Source organism: Salmo salar, chromosome 13, assembly GCF_965601325.2.
Source record: "Salmo salar chromosome 13, fSalSal1, whole genome shotgun sequence".
In the NCBI taxonomy this organism is placed as follows: Eukaryota; Metazoa; Chordata; class Actinopteri; order Salmoniformes; family Salmonidae; genus Salmo; species Salmo salar.
The window spans coordinates 24,395,001-24,410,481 of NC_138303.1; the positions used below are offsets into that span (position 1 = coordinate 24,395,001).

General features: G+C 43.4%; 2 protein-coding genes across 11 annotated transcripts in view; both read right to left on the minus strand.

The window, feature by feature from the left end:
* The window catches only part of brpf1 (bromodomain and PHD finger containing, 1), a 15,479-nt gene extending 12,356 nt beyond the window's left edge, over positions 1-3,123 (minus strand). For all 3 annotated transcript variants that reach the window (XM_014134811.3, XM_014134810.3, XM_014134808.3), the window contains exons 1-3: positions 2,752-3,123; positions 658-1,430; positions 1-87 (exon numbers count right to left, since the gene is read on the minus strand). The exon at positions 1-87 is cut by the window's left edge and continues 103 nt beyond it. In XM_014134811.3, the coding sequence (XP_013990286.1) occupies positions 1-87; positions 658-1,385 (815 nt within the window). In that variant the 5' untranslated portion in view covers positions 1,386-1,430; positions 2,752-3,123. The remainder of the gene's footprint in view (positions 88-657; positions 1,431-2,751) is intronic.
* Positions 3,124-8,217: 5,094 nt separating this feature from the next.
* Positions 8,218-15,481, minus strand: part of LOC106566616 (serine/threonine-protein kinase WNK2) — an 86,922-nt gene continuing 79,658 nt past the window's right edge. For 6 of the 8 annotated variants that reach the window (XM_014134798.3, XM_014134807.3, XM_014134804.3 and 3 more), the window contains 4 exons: positions 15,371-15,469; positions 13,047-13,091; positions 12,130-12,422; positions 8,218-11,977 (listed from right to left, as the gene is read on the minus strand). In XM_014134798.3, coding sequence (XP_013990273.2) covers positions 11,657-11,977; positions 12,130-12,422; positions 13,047-13,091; positions 15,371-15,469 — 758 coding nt within the window. In that variant the 3' untranslated portion in view covers positions 8,218-11,656. The remainder of the gene's footprint in view (positions 11,978-12,129; positions 12,423-13,046; positions 13,092-15,370; positions 15,470-15,481) is intronic. The other 2 variants (XM_014134802.3, XM_014134803.3) reach the window with 2 other exon arrangements.

Here is a 15,481-nt window from a genome sequence, read left to right on the forward strand (position 1 = left end):
TTCATGATGTCCAGCCAGATATAGTCCTCCTCATCAATGTCATACTCCACCTCCTCATCCAACTCCTCCACCGACTTATCTATGTACCTGAGGGAGAGGAAAGTGTGGGGAGAGAGCAGAGAGGAATGGAATGACAGAGTATGGAAATTCAGACCTTCAATACCATCAGCTGAGGCAGGGTACTGTGACTGACTATAATATGATAATATATGCCATTTAGCCGACGCTTTTATCCAAAGAGACTTAGCCATGCATGCATACATTGTTTACGTATGAGCCATGCTCTACCAACTAAACTACAGAGGACTGACTGACCTGTAGTAGAATGATGGTTGTGTGGTACTGTGACTGACCTGTAGTAGAATGATGGTTGTGTGGTACTGTGACTGACCTGTAGTAGAATGATGGTTGTGTGGTACTGTGACTGACCTGTAGTAGAATGATGGTTGTGTGGTACTGTGACTGACCTGTAGTAGGATGATGGTTGTGTGGTACTGTGACTGACCTGTAGTAGAATGATGGTTGTGTGGTACTATGACTGACCTGTAGTAGAATGATGGTTGTGTGGTACTGTGACTGACCTGTAGTAGAATGATGGTTGTGTGGTACTGTGACTGACCTGCAGTAGGATGAGGGTCGCGCAGTACTGTGACTGACCTGTAATAGGATGACTGTCGTGTGGGTGCGTCGGGCCTCTCCTGGTCAAGCTCTCTGTACACCACCTCAGGCAGCTTGACTGCTGGGCCAGAGGAAGCGCTGTGGTGGTGTGACGATCCCTCCTTCTTCTTCTCTTTACTCTTGTGCTTCCCGGACTTGGGTGTGGCCTTCCCCCCGTTAGCAGCAGGGGTGTCTGGCCTGTCCTTGCCCCCCACCTCACTCCCTCCTCCCCCGCTGTCACCCCCATTACACACCCCTCCCCCACCTCCGCCCGAGGACGGAGGGTCCTCGGCCCCACTGTCGTCCTCTGATACCACGTCAATGTTCTCAAAGATGCTGATGCGGTGGATGTGTCCATGGATCTCCAGCTCCACCATGCGCTGGGCCTGGGCATAGGTCATCGTCTCCCTGCCTGGGGAGTGGGAGTGCTCTGACTGATTAGGACTCCCAGGGGTGTTCCCTGCCTGCCCTGGCCCACCTCCCTTTCCCAGCCCTCCCTCCCCATCCCCGGTCCCCACCAGGGACATGCGAGGGGGGCGCCCCTTCCTCTTCTTCTGGGGCATGCCCTGTGCAGGCGTGGGGTTGTCATGGTCGTAATGGTAGAGGTGGTACTCGATGCCGCTGTAGCTCTTGTAGACCTTGCGACAGGTCTCCACTGGGCACTCGTAAGGGGGCTTGGTGGCTCGGAGGTTGTGGCAGAAAGTCTTCACGTCAAAGTCCAGCCCCATTGTGCCGATGGCCACTGCCGGGACAGGAGCTGTTCAAGCTTACATCTAAGACAGAGAGGGGAGGGGGAGGGTGTTGGCATCTCTCACTTCAACATCATTGAAACACAGACATGCCAGTGGGTATTATGTCAAAATAAAAGTCAGTCTATGTTGAAAACAACACAGTTGTGTCCATTGCCTTTAGCCCTTTGGAATCCTAAAAGCTATTCCATGTTGTCTTGCTGATTTCAAGGAAACAAACCCCTGCAAACAGCAGGCACGTGGCTGGATAGCTGTCAACTTTACCATGGCAACGACAGGTGCTTCTGACAATTTTTCTTGCTAGCTAAATCAATGCAAATTAAATTTTACTTGCAATACTGCTTACTTACCGTTACAAGTAACAATGTTTTCGAATAAAAGATTGTTTAAAATCTTAAACTGAAGATAGCCAGCTAGATAGATAGCCAGTAACCGGATCGATTTGACAACCGAGATAAATTACACGTTTGGAATGTTGGATTACAGATAACAGATACATTCAAGGTTGATTCGACCAGATGCTTTTATATAAATCATAAAGTAGACTTCTAAACACCTGCCGATAGCCTCCACTGTCATTGAATAAACATATTCACCAGAAGTACCAGATAAAACTCTGGCAAGCTAATCAATGTATAAGATAATAAATCATATGAATGACTCTTTTACTCTTGATCGATCGAATGTTTAGCCCCTGTATTCATTTGGATAGCGTAATCTTATGTTATTCTACTCACGTGCTCAAAGATCCAACGAAATGTGTAGCAATTTACTATAGCTTGCAAATGCAACCAGATAGCTATATCCACTAGATTGCAACTATTGTTGCTAGTTGGCAGAAAAAAATGATACATTTGTAATTATAGAAGCCTGAGAAACATTGTAACCATTCTTACAGGTGACAACAACCCGAGGTGATACAATGTAACAGCTCAAATGATGTATCAGCTTGATACAATGTTTCCCTCCACAATGTTTAGACCTCACCCTGATCAACCAAGCCACTACAAAATAACACCCTGCGTTACCTGATTGCAACCTATTAATGTAACTAAAGCAAAACCATTTCCTTAGTCATCAATGTGGTTCTAGGGGAATTACATTTACTAACAGGGAAAGATAAATATGTCATAATTATATTCATGTAGCACTCAGAATCCTGGGTCTTATCTCGCTACCTACATAGGATAAGAAACTATTCGAAAAGCAAATTGTAACATAAATGAAAGCACAAATACATTGCGTTTTGAAAAAAAATCATAAAACACCTTACAAATGTAAGCCTATTTCTTTCTAGACACCACGAATACATAGTCAATGTAGCTCTGAATTAATAAACACTTACTACTCAGGGCTCCTCAAGCTTGCGTGCTGCAAAATCTCACTCCAGCTCGGTAAATGGGACGATTGCAGATCGATTTATTTATCATATAAAACACTATCTTATCACAAGAAATGTGGGGTAAATGGTTTACACGACAACACAATATCCTAGTAATTTCAATGTGATAGGAATAATTCAGGAACTCCAGCGAACAAAAGGGGCAGCCACTGCTGTACGGCATAGGCGCGTGTGGGCACTTTCGTCAAATAGAAAAGGATTTGTTCTATGGTGTATTATCGAAATTAGGCCCTAATTTCGATGTGTACCATTCTTTGGTGTTTGAGGAAGGTGTACTTTTGAAACCAATGGAAACCTAGGGAAATGGCGTCACGTTTTCACCGTTAAATGTAATTTGGTTCCTTTTGTTGTTCTTTTTCGGTGTGGCGAATCTAACTATCAGTTTCAAACCTTTTAATATACATCTGGATAAATATGCACTATAAAGAATAGAATGTCCAAAGACGAAAAACATACGGATAAAATACGCTGCCTTCGATTTTATGAAAACTTCTAAGATCATTGTTTTTTCTTTTTGTCACTTGCGAATCTCCCAATGTGGAAACGTAAATCATATATGGAGGGTTTCCGCCATAAATTTGAATATGAAAACGACAGATTAGAGTTACATGTGCACGGTTGGTTTGAAATTGATTATTTGATCAGTATGCACACATTTTCATATAGCCTGGCAAAGGAAGACATATATATATATATATATATATATATATATATATATATATACACTGCTCAAAAAAATAAAGGGAACACTTAAACAACACAATGTAACTCCAAGCGTAGTGTAGTGTCCAGAGCATGGAGGCGCTACCAAGAGACAGGCCAGTACATCAGGAGACGTGGAGGAGGCCGTAGGAGGGCAACAACCCAGCAGCAGGACCGCTACCTCCGCCTTTGTGCAAGGAGGGGCAGGAGAAGCACTGCCAGACCCCTGCAAAATGACCTCCAGCAGGCCACAAATGTGCATGTGTCTGCTCAAACAGTCAGAAACAGACTCCATGAGGGTGGTATGAGGGCCCGACGTCCACAGGTGGAGGTTGTGCTTACAGCCCAACACCATGCAGGACGTTTGGCATTTGCCAGAGAACACCAAGATTGGCAAATTCACCACTGCCGCCCTGTGCTCTTCACAGATGAAAGCAGGTTCACACTGAGCACGTGACAGACGTGACAGAGTCTGGAGACGCCGTGGAGAACGTTCTGCTGCCTGCAACATCCTCCAGCATGACCGGTTTGGCGGTGGGTCAGTCATGGTGTTGGGGTGGCACTTCTTTGGGGGGCCGCACAGCCCTCCATGTGCTCGCCAGAGGTAGCCTGACTGCCATTAGGTACAGAGATGAGATCCTCAGACCCCTTGTGAGACCATATGCTGGTGCGGTTGGCCCTGGGTTCCTCCTAATGCAAGACAATGCTAGACCTCATGTGGCTGGAGTGTGTCAGCAGTTCCTGCAAGAGGAACTATGGACTGGCCCGCCCGTTCCCCAGACCTGAATCCAATTGAGCACATCTGGGACATCATGTCTCGCTCCATCCACCAACGCCACGTTGCACCACAGACTGTCCAGGAGTTGGCGGATGCTTTAGTCCAGGTCTGAGAGGAGATCCCTCAGGAGACCATCCGCCACCTCATCAGGAGCATGCCCAGGCGTTGTAGGGAGGTCATACAGGCACGTGGAGGCCACACACACTACTGAGCCTCATTTTGACTTGTTTTAAGGACATTACATCAAAGTTGGATCAGCCTGTAGTGTGGTTTTCCACTTTAATTTTGAGTGTGACTCCAAATCCAGACCTCCATGGGTTGATAAATTGGATTTCCATTGATTATTTTTGTGTGATTTTGTTGTCAGCACATTCAACTATGTAAAGAAAAAAGTATTTAATAAGATTATTTCTTTCATTCAGATCTAGGACGTGTTGTTTAAGTGTTCCCTTTATTTTTTTGAGCAGTATATATATATATATATATATATATATATATATATATATATATATATATATATATATATATATATATATATAGTAGTTCTGCAGTCAAATGTAGATTTTCATTGTTCACTATAGGCCGTATCTGTTATTATAGGCTTAATGCCAGTCATCTATTGTGATTACTGTAATTTGACATTTATACAGTAGTAATGTAGGCCAAAATGTAATTTTATCATGATGGTAATACAAATAAAAGATGGCAGACTATCAAAAAGTGGAGGTGGGTGGAATTGTCATTGGAGGTCAATTTGAACAGACTCATTTCTGGAGGAAAGATAATTAAGCCTTGAAATATACTGATGTGTTGTATTTATTTTCATGGTGTGGTTTTCATATAAGTCCTTGGACTTCCAACCACACCTGCAAACTGTTTCTTTTTTTAATAATATTAGTTTTTTTTACATCTGTATTGTTGTCTATCACTTATTTTCTTTGGTGCAAATTTACTAATATATATATATATAAAGGCAACATGTAGATTATTGGTCCCATATTTCATGAGCTGAAATAAAATATCCCAGAAATATTCATTACGCACAAAAAGCTTATTTCTCTCAAATGTTGTGCACAAATTTGTTTACATCCCTGTTCGTGAGCATTTCTCCTTTGCCAAGATAATCCATCAGGTGTCAGGTGGAAGCTGATTAAACAGCATGATCATTACACAGGTGGACCTTGTCATGGGGACAATAAAAGGCCACTCTAAAATGTAGCAGTTTTGTCACACAACACAATGCCAGATGCCTCAAGTTGAGAGAGTATGAAATTGGCATGTTGACTGCAGGAATGTCCACCAGAACTGTTGCCAGAGAATTTAATGTTAATTTCTCTACTATAAGCCGCCTCCAACATAATTTTAGAGAATTTGGCAGTATGTGTAACCGGCCTCACAACATCAGACCACGTGTAACCACACCAGCCCAGGACCTCCACATCCCGCTTCTTCACCTGTGGGATCGTCTGAGACCAGACACCCAGACTTAACTCTCGACCCGCTCCACTTCAGCCCGTCGATGTTAATGGGGGCCTGTTCGGCCTTCCTTTTCCTATAGTCCACGATCAGTTCCTTTGTCTTGCTCACATTGAGAGAGAGGTTGTTGTCCTGGCACCACACTGCCAGGTCTCTGACCTCCTCCCTATAGACTGTCTCATCGTTGTCAGTGATAAGACCTACCACTGTTGTGTCATCAGCAAACGTAATGATGGTGTTGGAGTCGTGCTTGGCCACGCAGTCGTGGGATAAACAGGGAGTACAGGAGGGGACTAAGCATGCACCCCTGAGGGACCCCAGTGTTGAGGATCAGCGTGACAGATGTGTTGTTGCCTACCCTTACCACATGGGGGCGTCCCATCAGGAAGTCTAGGATCCACTTGTAGAGGGAGGTGTTTAGTCCCAGGATTCTTAGCTTTGTGGGCACTATGGTGTTGAACGCTGAGCTGTAGTCAATGAACAGCATAGGTGTTCCTTTTGTCCAGGTGGGCAAGGGCAGTGTGGAGTGCGATTAAGAAGGCTGTCATCTGTGGATCTGTTGGGGCGGTATGCGAATTAGAGTGGGTCTAGGGCTGGGGTAGGCAACTCCAGTCCTTGAGGGCCTGATTGGTGTCACACTTTTTCTCCATCCCTAGCAAACACAGCTGATTAATCAAATTGCATTCTAAACTGAAGATCATGATTAACTGATTATTGGAGTCAGGTGTGTTAGCTGGGGCTGGGGCAAAACTGTTACACGAATCAGGCAGGACTGGAATTGCCCACCCCTGGTCTAGGGTTTCTGGCATGATGGTGTTGATGTGAGCCATGACCAGCCTTTCAAAGTACTTCATGGTTACCAACGTGTGTTCCACAAGGTGGTAATCATTTAGGCAGGTTACCTTCGCTTTCTTGGGCACAGGGACTATGGTGGTCTGTTTGAAACATGTAGGTATTACAGACTCGGTCAGGGAGGGGTTGAAAATGTCAGTGAAGACACTGCCAGTAGGTCCGCATATGCTTTGAGTACACATTCTGGTAATCCATCTGGCCCCGCGGCTTTGTGAATGTTGACCTGTTTAAAGGTCATGCTCACATCGGCTATGGAGAGCGTGATCAAACAGTCATCCGGAACAGCTGGTGCCCCCGTGAAATGCTTCAGTGTTGCTTGCCTCGAAGCGAGCATAAAAGGCATTTAGCTCATCTGGAAGGCTCACGTCACTGGGCAGCTCGTGGCTGGGTTTCCTTTTGTTGTCCGTAATATTTTTCAAACCCTGCCACATCCGACAAGCATCAGAGCCAGTGTAGTAGGATTCAATCTTAGTCCTGTATTGACTCGTTGCCTGTTTGATGGTTCGTCTGAGGGCATGGCGGGATTTCTTATAAGCGTCCGGATTAGTGTCCCACTCCTTGAAAGCGGCTGCTCTAGCCCTTAGCTCTGTGCGGATGTTGCCTGTAATCCATGGCTTCTGGTTGGGAAATGTACGTACGGTCACTGTGGGGATGACGTTGTCGATGCAGTTATTGATGAAGCCGGTGACAGGTGGTGTACTCCTCAATTCCATTGGATGAATCCCTGAACATATTCCAGTCTGTGCTAGCAAAACAGTCCTGTAGCGTAGCGTTCGCGGAATCTGACCACTTCCTTATTGAGCGAGTCACTGGTACTTCCATGGCAGACAGCGTGTATGGCATCGTGTGGGCGAGCAGTTTGCTGATTTCAACGTTATGAACCCATGGTGCCCGTGGGGTTATGCTATGAGCAGGCATAAGCTACAGACAACGAACACATTGCATTTTATCGATGGCAATTTAAATGCACAGAGATACCGTGACGAGATCCTGAGGCCCATTGTCGTGCCATTCATCCGCCACCATCACCTCATGTTTCAACGTGATGACGCATGGCCCCATGTCGCAAGGATCTGTACACAATTCCTGGAAACTAAAAATGTCCCTGTTCCTCCATGGCCGCATACCCCCAAATGTGTCATCCAATGAGCAAGTTTGGGATGGCCTGGATTGATGTGTACAACAGCGTGTTCCAGTTCCTGCCAATATCCAACAACTTCGCAGTCATGTGAAATTCTTAGATTATTGCCTAATGAATTCATTTAAATTGACCGATTTCCTTCTATGAACTGTAACGGAGTAAAATCTTTGAAGTTGGCTGCATGTTGCATTTACATTTTTGTTCATTGGTCAAGGATTTGAAGTGGAATGATTTATACAATGCAGATGGAAACTACTGGTGCGTCACATGGACAAATCACCACCCAGAACCTGTGAAAATAAGCGATGCGCATAATATAGTGCACTTTCCCCAATAAAGTGTTGAGGGTAAGGGAACCCAATCATTTATCACATCTGTTCAGTAATATGATTAAAGCTTTACTCAATAAAAACCATCAGTTAGATTTAATAGATTCTTGAGGAATAAAGGGAGGACATCATCAAGGACAAAATAATGTTTATTTCTCTCTTTAAACATGTACAGTCTTTGTGATTAGAGTGGGGCTGACTGGGTTGGTAAGGTAATATAGTGGGAAATGCACAGCAGGCAGAAGCAAATTCCACGCAGAGCTTTATTGCAAGCCTTCCATCAAGGGGTGCATATTCAACAGGAGGCAATGTTGCTCAGAACTGATAGAAATGCAATGATCAGAAGTGGCACAGTGCGCTATTCCTCAGATAATCGTATTGGTTCTATACAATCCATTTCTATGGATCTGAATGTTGCCTCCCAGTGAATATTCCAACAGAGGTTTTCTGCTCACTAAGCATAACAGACAGCAGTAGCATTACTGTTAAATACGAGTAACAGAGAACAGAAATCTCTTACTACTAGAAGTATTTCACCAAAGCAGAAGACTGCATAATATCCTATAAAAGTCCAATTCAAACCGAATTGATGGAATAACAAACACTGATGTGAAATCCCAAAACAGAAAGAAAATGTAGAAATACTAATTACAGGAAAACTGTACAATTCACAGCTTGGCAGGACTGGAGTGCTGCAACCTTTAACTGGTGTGGTGGTTGTGAGATTTCTAGCTGGCGGTATAATAATCATCTTGCTGTATGGAAAATATTTGAACAGTTTGAACTGTTCTGAACTGCTCTTGAACTGAACTGCTCTTTCAATGGTCAGGAGGATAAGGGGGAGGTTAATCCCATTATGTACAGGTATGGTGGGATACATATTGTGATCAGTTGGTAGAGCATAGTGCTTGCAATGTCACGATTGTGGGTTCGATTTCCTGGACCACCCATGTAAAAATGTATGCACGCATGACTAAATCGCTTTGGATAAAAGCGTCTGCTAAATGGCACATATTATCATATTTTTACAGGTTGGAACCCATTTCATACAGGCTATGGTTAGAACACAGGTCATGCCATCTGCAATTCTCCATCTGCATTTAGCATGTTTCATTCTGAACAGAGGAATCAAACACTCAAAACCATAAAGAACAGAAAGCCAGGGTATCAATAACCACCCGGGAAATGATACATCATTTAATAATTTCAACAAGGCAATATAATAACACTGCTTCAAATGAACATCTCTTTGAGAAAACATACCCTCTGAAAAAGGTATTTATTACTGGAGGGATGCGTATCATCTTATCAAGTACCACGAGATACACACCCTAACTCCTTTCCTTCTTAATGGATCCACCAGACACACTAGCAGCGTCGACATCAAGCTCAAGAAACACAAAACAATACTTTAGACGAGTAAATAACTGGTAATTGCACTAATTAAATCACATGATGTGCTTAATAATAGGAGCCATGTTCTTGGCCCAACAGAAAATATTTTGCAGTTGTAAATGCAGTTAGTGTTTTCTTTGTGATTTGTAGGCAACAAAAGAAACTAGCTCCTGTTGCAGGTTCCTGGATAAGGCTTGTGGCACGGCCACTATGAAAGCTAGGTGGAGGGGTGAAATTGCACTTTAAGTCTCGCTCGGCAAACCTGCCTCTGCTACATTCTGAGCTGGACACTACTAGCTCCCCTACTCCTAGCTCATATAGAATGAGAATTCAATTGGTCCATCCATTGAGGAACGTTGACTTGAATTGGAATGTTAATTCTAGGAATTCTAACTCTATGCCTATGACACTAACCACTGCCCAATGAGTTTGTTTTGACTTTTATTTTATGTTGTTTTCTCTTATTAACTGTAGCTACATAAACTGCCTGTTCTCGCAAGGCAACTGTCCATTTCATATCTATGGCGTTCTAAATTTCACAAGGGTGGAGTAAACAAAGATTAAAAACGTGATTTTATTACTTAAATAAAAGCATATACTGTGTTAATAGTGCAGTGTTACAAGGGCATTCAAATGTAAACCAAAAAAAGTGTCTGCAAAGCATAAAAAGTGAAGTGGCACTCAAGCCACCATGAAATAAAATCTGTGTGATTTGGACATGCTTAATTTCACAAAAAAAAAGCAATGTTCAAGGCACTCCTCCATAGAACTTCACCTTAAATACAGGTATCCTGTCATCTTAAACCCTTGTATTTTCATTTCTAATGTAGTGTATTAAGGTTGACAAAACGTTAGTAAACAATAAAAAGCTATCTGAAAACATTACTGCTTATTGGTTATGATGGATTTGGTGAAAATGTCACATTGGTGACCGCTAATATTATTTGTATGACTGAGTTTAGTCAAGACCAAAGCAGTAGGTACTCTGACACACACACACACACACACACACACACACACACACACACACACAAAGGACATTTATACTGTGCGCAAGCACACACAGGAAAACTTCAGGTGTTGTATAAACTACATCTACCTGCACACTGGAGATTTACAAGCTCACAGGTTATTTACATGCATGTTGCTCTTTGATAAAGCATCAAACCACATAATCAGAGCAGAGTGGAGCAGGACTATCCTGCATATAGGAACACTGGAGGGGTTGAGTAGTACAGTCAAGTAGGGGCCAGTACTCAGACACACTAATGTGTACTCCAACACATAAGTGTCATCCCATGTCATTTCAGCAAGCCATGACACCATCTCAGATTGTTCAGAAATCGTTTCTGTAGTTATCTGTTTCTAAGATTGGCATTCTTGCAACATTGTTGAAATTTGAGAAATTAACCTATTTGATTGCACCCAAATTGGCCCTTTTAATTCATAGGATTCACATAATATTCAATACATATAGTACCAAACATACGATTTGGGTCAAACTTCTTCCTACAATTGAGTAAGACACAAGGAATCCAATAAAAATGGTCAAACGCCACCCACGGACCCCCCCCACACCAATCCCACCCAGTATACAGCAACACTTCTCTATGTCTGACTTGGAGTATTGCTTCTTCATCCTATGTAACATAATCCCTTGAGCCAAAGCCATTGGTTTTCTACCCAAAGTTGAAAAAAAAAAAAAAGATGTGATCCATTTAATAAACACTAAATATCAGTGAATTTGATAAAAGGGTGTGGCAGTAACAAATTGTTTCAGGAATTCTAATCTTATGTTTCTAACTACAGAAACAATTTTAGCACAACCGGAGATGGTTGTCAAAATCCTCTTTCTTGTGCTTTTTGAGGTGGAACGACCCATAAGCCATTTGTTGGTGCATCTAAATGTGTGGGCCCTACTTTATTCTATTTTCTGTCCCGTCACCCCATTAAAAGTGATTAGACTGATTTCATTACAATTGTAACCCTGGAGTGAAAACCAGGGGGGACAGAGTGGAGTTAGGTTATCAGCACAGAATTAGGTAAGACCTGTTAGTTAGACAGTCCTGATGTGAGGGTGCTGGGATAGAGGGGGACGTTGGGGGCAGTCTGTTTTGAGCATCAGGTGCGATGGGGTGGGGGTTTGCTGGGTGCAGGAAGGTGCTATTCGTCACATTAGGTAGTCCTGGTGTTAGGGCCGTTCTCAGGGCTGTGCAGGGTAAGGGGGTACGCCTGCAACTCTGGGTTGGCCATGGTGGGGTAGGGCATTCCTCCCGCTGCCCCCATCCTCCCCACAGGACTGGGCATACCAGACCACTGCTGGGGGTATAAGGGGCCGGGCACAATCCCTCCATAAGGACCTGCTGTTATCAGGTACCCGGGCTGGAGCATGGCAGAGGGGTTGGAGCCCAGGTCAGTGGGCACGGCTAGGCCTACAGCTGTCAGCGGACAGGACAGAGGCAGCTGGAACTTGTTTGGAAGGATGGCACATCTCACCTGAAAGAACCAAAGGGGATGTTTAACATTGTGTACATGGACTTTTGTCAACTGCGTTTTGATGAAAATCTAAAAGAGAGCAAGGTAGGCTGCAACTCCCACACTGATGATACAGTCTTCAGACTTTTGATGTGTTTTTCTATGCCATTTACCTCCTGGGTGGCTCCTCCCATGGGCGTGGCTCGGCCCTCCAGGTCCTGCCTGCGTCGCTGCTGTTTGATCTGGTTCAGAGAGGGCCGTGGCTGATTGGCCGCCAGCGTCTCCTTCGTCCAATCATCTACCAGCTTGTGCAGGTCGTCTGTGAAGGTGCCTGGCTTCTTGTTGTTGCTGTTGTTCGTCTGGGCCTGAACTAGCGCCGCCATTGGTTGAGGAGATGACGAAGGGGTTGGAACAGCTGGTTGCTGATTGGACGCTGTCTGAGTTGCACTGGCGCCGTGAGAAGACCCTAGAACAGAAAGATTTGTAAACTCTGCCCAGTTAGACCCTACCAATGGAATCGATTGGCTGCTGTTTGTTAGGCCATTTACAGTTGTCCATTATGGCACTTTAACTTTCAGCCTGGATAGAGCCTGTATATTTACTCAAATAGGCCAACTACAATTGGGAATGAGGGAGTTTTTGTTTTCAGTGTACCTTAAAAATGTCCCTTTGATTGGTAATCTTTTTCTGGAGCAAGTTGAAATGTAATCTCATTTTACTGGTCAGCAAATGTTATTTTTTCCCTCAAACCTAGCAGCCAAAGGATTACAGCATGGTTGAACCCCAACCACCCACCCAACCGATCTACCACAGTAAGACAAACAGAAACCATTAATGCTGACAACCACACGAGTCACATTATTGAGCACTGACATTTAGGCCAAACACCGCAATGCACTATCAAATTAAAAAAATGATTCAAATCAATCTATGAAGGTGACACTCCTTGTGCAACAGTGCCCAACATTTTCAACAACATCTGGCATGTTTTTTTTCCAGTGCCAAACTCAACACGTGAATATAAACAGGTGCTCATGCAAACAGAAAAAAAAAAAGAGTGAAGATAGAAAGAAGTAAATGAGATAGTTACTACTACTGCGCTCTTTGCCTAGACATAGTCGTTTCAGTGTGGACCCTATAAGAAGGTAAAACAGCACAGAGACAAAAACAGTTAGGCCGGGACACACTAAACACCACAGGTCTGTGGACAAGCTGCTTCAAAGCCACACACAGCTATCAAATCGGTTAAGGAGAGAAAGGAGAAGGAGAAGGGGGTTTAAAAATCAGTGAGACGTAATGGGAGTGGGGGAAAGACTAGGTCCTATTCAATTGTGCGGTCATACCAAAACGTTAACGGAAATAAAATAAAAGGAGCCAGAACAGAAAGAGAAGTCACGGCCCTGGGTATGGTGCTAGAGTACAGGGGGTTTGGAGAAGACTGGTCCACAGTAAGGTGGGGCAGGTCAACACCTTCACATTATATGCGCCTAGTAAACTTGTCCTGTTCTATTGTCATGTCTCAAACTTTTATTTAAACTTACTTGGAATAAGTCAATAATTTAGGCTCCGGCTTGTATTATTTCAGTTATTACATGGTATGTTAAATGTTATAATGGAAAATCTAACTGTACAATGCAGTGTTGATAGTAAAACTATGCCATTCTCTCACACACACACACACACACACACACACACACACACACACACACACACACACACACACACACACGCGATGAGTGGAGAGCCGAATCACTGAATCATCAATACTGTAATTACTGGAGTAACAAGTCCCCTGAAGCTAATTTCTAAACAGTTCAACTACCAGTAAGTACAACAATGCCTGTGAAACATAACATAAAGGAACCAAAAAAAAGCACAACGAGGCTATAGCCGGAGCACATCAGAGTCAGCACTTATCAAGACATGCAGGTAAAGCAGGAGAAGAGAAAGTAGATAATATTGATGATACAGCCCTTTTGCAGGAGCCAGTCTCCTTCAGTGCCCTGCCCCCCGCCTGCCTGCACCGTCCTCCCAGTCCAAATATGAGAGAGGGACCCCGACCAACGCAAGCCTCTCTGGAACCTGGCTGGCTATCAGGGGAAGGGCTGGCTTTTCTCTTGGTATACAGAGGGGTTGTGGGCTGATGCGCCTCAATTCGAGACATACAATTAAGGAAGTGAGTAAATGAAAACACACACATAGGATACACTCGCTCAGGTTTCAGATCTAGCATTGCCCATATTTGGAGAAGACTAGCTCTATGACAATACAGTATCCCAGCTAACAATTCTAGGGAATGTTTTTGTAAAATAACTCGTAATGTTCCCCTAAAGTTTGAGTGTTCAGTTTTTCATTAGTTAAAGGAACATTTGATCTATGTTAGCAAGATCCTTCTGAGAACCTTTTAGCATGTTTTGGTGTTAAAGTTAGAACATACCCTTAAGGTCAAGGATAACTTATCTAGAACGTGGTTACAATGTTCTTAGAATACACAACAATGTTCTAGGCGTGTTTTATGAGGTTGCAAGAACATTCATGTGTCCAGTTTTCAGAGGGTTATGAGAACATTCCACCAAACATACACAGAACATGATTGCCAATATTAATGTTCTAGACAGGTTTCATGAAAATGTTGCAAGAACATTCCTGTGTCCAGTTCTCTGTGGGTTAGGAGAATATTCCTTCAACATCACATCAAAACATCCACCAAATGGCAACCAGGTTCTGTGTGATGTTGATGGAATATTCTCCTAACTCACAGAAAACTGGACACAGGAATATTCTTGGAACATACTAATTAACATATCCAGAACATGAATATTTTATATTCTGAGAACATGGCAACCATGTTCTGTGTATGTATGGTGGTACGTTGATGGAATACTCTCTTAACCCACAGAAAACTGGACACAAATGTTTGTCACGTTCCAATGAAACATGTCTAGAATATAATTACGTTCTGGGGGTATGTTCTATTTGACATTAAGGGAATGGTCTGTTGGAAACATTCCTATTAAAATGTTAATTTCCTAATGAGACTTTTAAGGGAACGTTCTCTAAAGGTGTGGGAATATTTGTTGTTAGCTGGGATGCTTTTGGAGTCTGTTTAAAGCAGTGCACAAAGCGTTTGTATGGAGGAAGGTCTAAACCCCAAAAAACTTAGGGCAGAGGGGAGAAAGCCATGAGGACAAAACACAAAATGGCAGACATACGCGTGTGTTGGGGACACAAAATGGCCGACATATGCTTGTGTTGGGGGATAGGGAGTAGTGAAGAGGGTGAGGAGGGGAGAGGATCCACTATCTAAAAACATTCAAAAAACACATTCTGGTCAAGAGAAAAGATAGAGGTGAAATAAAGAGAGGAGAGAGGGATGGGATGTGTGAGGAAAAGTAGAAAATAACAAATACAAACAGATGGACAGAGACACGGGTCCACTGAGGAATCTAGCACGCGGTTTGCTACTAGATTTATAGGTCACTCTCTCTGACGTTTGGTGGTATACCGTCCATCCTGTAAAAATTA